Here is an 8,831-nt window from a genome sequence, read left to right on the forward strand (position 1 = left end):
CAAAATGAATTTCAAACCTATAACCATTTTCGAGCTAGTTCGGCCCGGTTCGTCCAACCATTTAACTATTCAAATTAATAAAATATTTATTTATATCTTTTTAAAAATTAATATTTATATATTTTTATAATATGATATAAATTTATTTATTTTTATTATTTATATTAAGTTAGAATGGAGTTAGTCCAACATGAAATATTAAAATCCTTATCTAGAACCGATCGAAGTCAAGTCTGGTGGAACCATGGATTTGTCTACTTTTATATAGTTATATAGACTTTCTTTTTGGTATTAAATCATTTATGTAGACTTAGACTATAATAGATGTAGATTATAAATTATAGATATTGACCATGCAACAATGAAATAGTGCTTTGGAATGGAATTGGCAGACTAAACCGATATTACTATCTGATCCTGATAGTCGTATGGAAACTATTGCTATCCAGGCCTTACGAGTTATTGCCATAATCGTCGTATGGATAGCAAAATTCGGAAACAGAGGCAAAAGGTTTGCTAACAGAGGCAGAAAACAATTCTTCATACATAAATTCACCAGAAGGATTGATGGCCTCCATTTTGGAATCTGCTCTCTCTTGCAGCTCCAAGGCAAGCTCTAGTGTGACCACCACCTCACCCATTGCTGGCCTTTCATTTCCCTTATAATGTGCACAACTAGAAGCGATATCCGAATACTTTTCCAAACATTCTGGAGCTATCCTTCCCTTGAGGTATGGATCAATGGAATTATTAATGGTTCCTTCCCTTTGGGAATCCTTCAGCCAATTAAGTATATGTTGTTTATGCTTTGGGAGCGTGCTATCATAGGCTGTTCTGCCTAAAAGAACTTCGTATAAGATGATCCCAAATGAGAAAACATCAGATTTTTCTGTCAGTTCCCCATACATGGCATACTCCGGAGCCATATACCCAAAAGTACCCGAAATTCTTGACTCTTTTCGAACTCTCGAAGCTTTTGACATGCTAAAGGAACCTAATCTTGAGAACCTAAAGTCATGAAGCTTACAAGACAATTCTTCATTTACAAGAATGCTTCGGCTCGTAATGTGACCGTGAAATAGAGCGTATTTTGCACCAGTGTGAAGGTAGTGCAGTCCTCGTGCTGCACTAATGCATATTTGTAACCTTCGCTTCCAAAGGAGTGGTGCATAACCCTGACCGTAGAGATGATCAGCAAGTGTCCCTCTGCTTACGTACTCATACGCGAGGATTATCTCATTTCGCTCTTCGCAAATCCCGATAAGAGAGACGAGAAGGGGGTGGCGCAACTGGCAAAGAAACCGTACCTCATTTTGGACCTCTCTCACTGCGTCTTGACATGATCCATTTCGGCAGCGCTTGACACCAACTATGGTTCCATAATCAATAGCCCCTTTGTGGACACTCCAAAAACAACTTTCACCAATAACTGAGTTGGGGTGGAAGTTGTTGGTGGCGGCTTTGATCTCAGCTAGTGAAAAATGACGGCATAAACCCTCCGGTAGTTCTGAACCTCGATTTAGTTGAGGGGAAGTTTTGTTTAAAATAAACAAGCCTAGACAAGAACACAAAGGGTTCTTCATAGTTGCATCTAAAATACTAAAGATTCAATAGTAGTTAAATAAAGAAACAGTTTTTTAGGAGACGGGGAAAATGAGTACGAAATTTGTAAGTTGGATTAGAAATACAAGTTTTTCGACATTTCTAGTCCTAACCTTGAAAAGTAAGATTCGATTTGGTAAATCTGTGACTGTCTGATTTCTATACAAATTTCAAAGCTTGTTGGAACCGGAAGAAAATATGAATATCTAACATTATTTGGGTTTACTTTGAATGGGTTTATCTCTTGTAAATTACCGTAATAATAAGATTGAATATCGTAATAATGTGATTAAAAACAGGTGTGGTGTGCTTGGATTCAAACATAACTGCAGCAGACTAAGATATTAAATTAGAAATAATATATAATAAAAAATTTTAAATTATTTTATTTTTATGAAATTATTAAAATATATCAATTTATAAATTCATTTAATAAAGTATTAAAAGTATTTATTATGTTTATTAAAATGTTTATTTTTAATTAAAATATATTTATTAATACATTTTATTTAGTTACTATATAATTATAAAAAGTTATTACAGTAAATGAATAAATTTTTGAAAATTTTGAAAAATGAAAAACTAAAATAAATTATATAAAAGCTGTTAAAGTTCAACCATCATGAAAATGAAAATCTCACCGATAATATATTTTAATTTATATAAAATAAAATTTGTTACTATTTTAAACTTAAAAGTTAAAAAAAAAGGAGTAAAAGAAAAATAATAAAGAGAACAAGAGTAAGGATATAAGTGGAAATAAGCAACCAATAAATATCCAAAATTTTCAGTGGAGCACAAAGCTCCAATATGTTTATTATAATTTCTACTGCACTGGATCAGACAATCCAAAGAGATTGCTACAGTGCAGTTGAGTTAAAAGAGCACTTTAAACGCATTACACTGGTTAATGCGCATACAAAGAGGTATATACATCACTAAAAATAATCAACACAACATAATAGGTGTTAGAAATTATTTTTATTTTGAAAAACGGAGGTCGATTTTAAAACGAAAATAGAATTGCCACTAATCTTTTTATTTAGGTGTAATCGGGTCACCTTGTGATCGATCATTTTAATAAAGCATTTCAGTTTATTAAAATAACATTTTTTGTCTACAAAAAACTAGAAAACAGATTCGGGAGTCAGTTACGCGCGAGGAAGGATTAGCACCCTCGCAACGCCCAAAATTGGTACCGTATTTATCAATTAACGTCCTAATGTTGAAAATTTGAAAAAGATTTTAAAATACGATTCCTTTAAAGCGTTTGGATAACTTGAATTGGATATTGAGATTCTCTCGCTTAGAGGAATAAAATATCATATCCAAAGACGATAGGACACAACATTTCAAACCCTCGATACAAGATCATCTTATAATTTCCAAAACTCATGCATTTGAAATTTCAAAAGGATATTTGGCTATCTGGTCAAATGGTAAGTCGAAACCCAGCACGATTGGGCATGATTTCTCGAATTTCCAAACACAAAATATTGCCTCGTTTTAATTTAAGAGAACATAGACGAAATTTCAAAAGGATATTCAGTTATTCGGTTGAACGAAAAATCGAAACCCAGCATGATTGGGCACGATTTCTCGAATTTCCAAACACGAAATATTTTCTTATTTTTTAGAAATCATTATCTTGGGATACAAAATATCATATCCAGTGAGTTAGGACACAACACCTCAAATTCCTGAGAATAAGCTTTTATTTAAAACTTATACGTTTTGATTTAAGGAAGGGTACTCGATTACTTAGATTCGACGGGGAAGATCGGAACCCAGTAAGTTAGGGCATAATTTTCTCGAAGCTCCCAAATACGAGGATTGTTTTATTTTGAAAAAACTTTCGGATAAAAAGAAACAATTAAACGAAAAGCATTTTTATTTTAAGCACTAATTTGTGAATAAAATGTCAAGCTAATAAATTACAAAACACAAATACTAAAAAAATAATTCACGAAAACTACAAGATGGACCAATTTTAAAACCAACATAGACAATCAAAAGAAATGATAATAAAATAACATAGTTAATAACGCAAACAATAATAATACATTAATAAAAAATAATACGTTAATAATAATATTAATGGTAAAATAGAAAATAATATATATATATATATATATATGAGGATGATGAAAGTATGTAAGTAATAATAATAAAACAATAATAGTAATAATAATCATAACAAATATAAAAAGAAAATATATAAGGTAATGAAAATATAAAATTAATTAACAATAATAATAGTAATAATAGAATAATGCTAACAAGAACCATAAACATAGTAATAACGATTAAAATAATAATAACAACAACAAAATAGAAGACAATAATAATAATATATTAATAAAAATTAGAATAATAATAATATAGGAAAAAGTTATTATATAAGAAGATATAAATAAATGATAAAATAAAATAAAGGTATATAAGGTTTTAGGTAAATAAATAAATAAACTGAAAATATAATAATAGTAGTAATAAAAAGTACAAAACTATTTAATATAGTACCATGATAATAATAACAATAATAATAATAAAATAATAAAATAACAATATGTTACTACTAATAATAATAAATAAATAATGGTAATAAATATATAAAATAATAGTAACAATAATAAAATAATAATAATAATAATAATAATAATAATAATAATAATAATAATAATAATAATAATAATAATAACACTCTCCCCCTTCCTTCTAAATTCGGCCATCGGTCCGACTTTGCTCGAATAACGGACCCCACGAGTCATGGTCATTGCCACTGTACACGGCAATAGGACCTCAAAAAACCCATTTTCAAGAATTCTAAAATGGGTAAGCTTCTTCCTTTATTTTTACTTTCGTATAAAAAACAAAATAAAATTGAAAGGAAAACAATAAACAAACAAAGAACTTAAAACGAGAATATACAAAGAAACCTCTTTTACTTTGATATTTGATTCATCTCCAAAAAAGAACCCCCTCTTTACAATAGTTTTGAATGGCTTTTATAGGCAAATTTTATAACTGATTGGCTCCTTCTATGGTGGCAAGTGGGGTAATGGAGTTAGTGGGGTGATGGAGTTAGTGGTCGGTTTAGTGGGGTGGTATTTGGGTTGTAAATGGGCTTTGTATCTTGGATTGTTGTTTATTGGGCTCGAGCTAAAATTGGGCCCTCATAGTGCCCTCTTTGCTCATTGTCGTAACGAGAATGGAGCAAAGACTTTAAAAGGTTAATTTTGCCGGTCTTATCGAGTCTTGACTTCTTGATGCTTCCTTTCTTCAGGTAACCCCACTTTAACCCATTGAATCTTCAAGGGTATAAGAATTTTTGTTTCAATCTGCACAACTACTTCTTAGGGAGATATGATTTATAATCTTCAGCCCGTTTCCCCTACTGCTTAGGGAGATAAGGCTAGTCTTTAATCTGCTCCGCTACTGTTTAGGGAGATAAGATTTGTAATTTTTAACCTATTACCCTACTGCTTAAGGGGTTAAAGCTTGCTATCTTCGATATGCTCCACTACTGTTTAGGGAAGATCTGTATTTTCCATCCTGTTACGCTACTGTTTAGGGGGTCAAGGCTTGCTATCTTCGATTTGCTCCACTACTGTTTAGGGGAGATCTGTATTTTCCAGCCTGTTACCCTACTGCTTAGGGGGTTAAGGCTTGCCATCTTCGATCTGCTCGCTACTGTTTAGGGGAGATCTGTATTTTCCAGCCTGTTACCCTACTGTTTAAGGGGTTAAAGCTTGCTGTCTTCGATCTTTTCCACTACTGTTTAGGGATAAGATCTGTATTTTCAGCATGTTACCCTACTGCTTAGGGGGTTAAGGCTCGTATCTTCAGCCTGCTCTCTTGCTACCTCAGAGAGATAAGGCCGGTGGCTAAAATCTGCTCTATAGCCGATTTATGGAGATAAGACTCGCCATTTTCGATCTGCTCCATAGCCGATTACCCTACTGCTTAGGAAGTTAAGGCTCACTGTTTTCGATCTGCTCCACTATTGTTTAGGGAGATAAGATCTATAATTTTCAATTTGCTTCCTGCAACTTCAGGAAGATAAAACTTGTATCTTTAACCTGCTCTCTTGCTTTCTTAGAGAGATAAGGCCGGTGGCTAAAATCTGTTCTATAGTCGATACATGGAGATAAGACTCACCATTTTTGATCTGCTCCATAGCTGATACATGAAGATAAGATCTGTAAATTTTCAGTCTGCTTCTTGCAACTTCAGGAAGATAAGACTAGGGGGCTAAAATCTGCTCCATAGCCGATACATGGAGATAAGACTCGTCATCTTTGATCTTCTCCATAGCCGATACATGGAGATAAGATCTGTAATTTGTTTCCTGCAACTTCAGAAAGATAAGACTAGGGGCTAAAATTTGCTCCATAGCCGATACATGGAGATAAGACTCGCCATTTCTAATCTGCTCCATAGCCGATACATGAAGATAAGATTTGTAAATTTTCAGTCTACTTCTTGCAACTTCAGGAAGATAAGACTTGTGAATTCACTGATGTCGCTACACTATCATCTAGGGAACATGCCCTGTAGACTCAGTTTTATATGCCTATGTTTATGCCAAATGATTAAGATGCTATGATCAAAATGAATCAGATGCCCCTAATCAAATGCGCTATGAATGATATGAATGTAAAAATGTCATGAAAATGATTCTTTTTTTAAAAACTTAAAGTATCATCATTCGTTATTCATCAGAGTTTTATCACTGTCGTATTACGCTGCCTTTTTGCTCAACTAGCATTTCCAACGAAAACCCACAGAAACAACCTATTTTGTTTAACTGGCTTGCCCCACTGTAGTTTCAAAGTCTCTTTCACTGTACCTTCTGAGACATAAAGTTTATACTTCCTACTGCAACTTCAGAAAAGTAATCATTTGATTTTTTCTATCCATCCTGCTGCAACTCAGAGGTATAGGATTTGCATCATCTTTAATCAATTTGATTTGTTACACCATTCCCTAGGTGTAATGAACAGATGTATATGCCTGATATCTACATAAATACAAAATACCATTTTCTTTTTCTCGAGAATAATCTCATTACTCGTTCTTTGCTGGGATTATAACACCAATGTAATTTCCCTTTTTGCTCAACCAATGTCTTTAACAGAAAACTTAAGGAGATAATTTCAATTTGGGCTTAAATATTTCCAACCTTTAAGCTTGGTGAGTTTTAAATAATAATCTCGTTTCAAGCTCCTGTATTATTTAGAAACTTCCAGAGTAATATGCGAAACTCCTTTTATGAAAGTATTATTAGTCCATTAATCATTATTTCAATACAAAATGCTTGAAAAAGATCATAACAACGGACCAGAAACATAGCTCGAAGCAAGTAAGTTAACCAATGATGGCAAAATACAATTAAGAAGGAAATTTATTGGAATGTATCTTGAAAAAAATAAGATAATCAAAGATATCAAATCCAAAAATGGGTAAAATAGAAAACTAGGTGCCCTAAATATCGCAGCTTGAGCTTTTCTGTACCAACTTCTTGAGGACCACTTTGAGCTTAATCTGTATTGAGGGGATCTGGAGCACTTTGTCAATGCCCCAGACGTAGCATACTTCTTCATTGTTAATTTAGGCATAGCAAGACTACTGTATACCCCCAATTTGATCCAAATTTAAGTCACCCTTTTCGGGTTTTCAACTCAAATCCTCTTTGGTCTCAAGGCGCCCTTTGCGGGTTTTCGCCTTAGCCTCTCCTGTTTCTTTTTCTTTTCTTTTTTGTGTTTTTCTTTTTTTTGAAACTGCTAACTGTGATTAAATCTGAATTCACCAGATTAGGCAAGTTCTTGCCATCCGTCTCAGTCAATATCAATGCTCCTCTAGGAAAGACTTTCTTTACTACATAAGGTTCTTCCCAATTTGGGATCCACTTTCTTCTGAAGTCTTTTTGTATAGAAATCTTCAATGTCAGGTCCCCACCGTAGAATTCTCTAGGACGAACCTTTCTGTCGTAAGCTCGCATCATTCATTTTTGGTATGTTTTAACCATGACGGGTAACTTTCAACCTCTTCTCTTCAATTAAGTTCATTGAATCCTTCTGGTTCATCCAATTCTTGACTCAATCGAAGCTTGGAGAGAAGGAATCTTACTTCCAATACTGTTTTTATCCCATAAACCAATAAGCAATGTGTTGCCCCAACGAGTCTTGGTCGACGTTCGATAAGCATAGAGGGTAAATTGTAACTTATTTATGCCAATCTTTACAAGTCTAGGTCACCTTTCACTATGACCTTTTTTTTTTTAGGGGGTTTGATGACTTCGTAACATTGGCATATGAAATGGCCTTCACCCTCCTCTTAAAGTAATTGGTGACTGCCAAGATGAATCGATGTATATTAGTTGAGAATGACCCGATAACATCCATGCCCGACATAGAGAAAGTCTGTAAAAAAATGAATGAGGCACATGAATTTTGTCTCACTAAATAGCTAATACAATCCTCTTCTATGGTGGATCAACAGTATCCAAACCTCATGATTAGCGTGGCTACCGTGAAGCTATTAACATATGTCCGTCTAACACCGTATAGACATTTTTATCGTCCACAGGTCTTAACATCTCGGGTATATCTTGACATGATCACGCGAAAACCTGTTTGATTTCTTGGAATAACTTAATGACAATTCGCTTTGTCTTCATGGTAATGCAGGCATCGATCTTTACCTCTTGCTTATAATGTCCATTAACCTTTTGTAGAGTAAGATTTGTTTTCCATCTTGTTCTACCATCCTTAACAAATCAGGAGATAAGCTACAATCTCTGTCATCTTCAAAGTCCTGAAATCCTCTTAAACACATATCTTACCCCAAAAGGGAGTCAGTTACAACGTTGCTCCTATCGTTGATATCTAGGGACCTATTGTAGGTACAAAGGCATACTTCCAAAAAATAAATGATTCTAAGGATGATTATTTGCATGATATAATCATGAATGAAACGTATTTAAAAGAAAGTCAAAAGAATATATCAAGAATGAAAGAGCATTTACTCAAAAAGATGCATTTTGATTGAAATAAAGATTTTGAACACAAGCCTATTTCACAAAAGGATTCTTATAGCCCCTAAGCTTAAAGTAACAAGTGTGTTTTGAACATTACTCTAGATTAGCTCCAAAAATATAGGGATCTCTTCTACAATCCCATCATTCAAAACATCCCTAAGTATATAAAGGTTTGGAAATTTACATT

At 33.4% G+C, this 8,831-nt stretch overlaps 1 protein-coding gene across 1 annotated transcript; it reads right to left on the bottom strand.

The window, feature by feature from the left end:
* Positions 1–452: 452 nt before the first annotated feature.
* LOC108471720 (receptor-like protein kinase FERONIA) lies at positions 453–1,583 on the bottom strand. Its single transcript, XM_017773296.2, has one exon. It carries the CDS (start codon positions 1,581–1,583, stop codon positions 453–455), a length of 1,131 nt encoding a protein of 376 aa, XP_017628785.2.
* Between the last annotated feature and the right edge of the window lie 7,248 nt (positions 1,584–8,831).

The sequence above is a fragment of the Gossypium arboreum genome, chromosome 11 (genome assembly GCF_025698485.1).
Source record: "Gossypium arboreum isolate Shixiya-1 chromosome 11, ASM2569848v2, whole genome shotgun sequence".
NCBI lineage: Eukaryota > Viridiplantae > Streptophyta > Magnoliopsida > Malvales > Malvaceae > Gossypium > Gossypium arboreum.

Coding starts and splice junctions, on each gene's coding strand:
- LOC108471720 (XM_017773296.2), bottom strand. CDS start 1,583: ATGAAGAACCCTTTGTGTTCTTGTCTAGGCTTGTTTATTTTAAACAAA.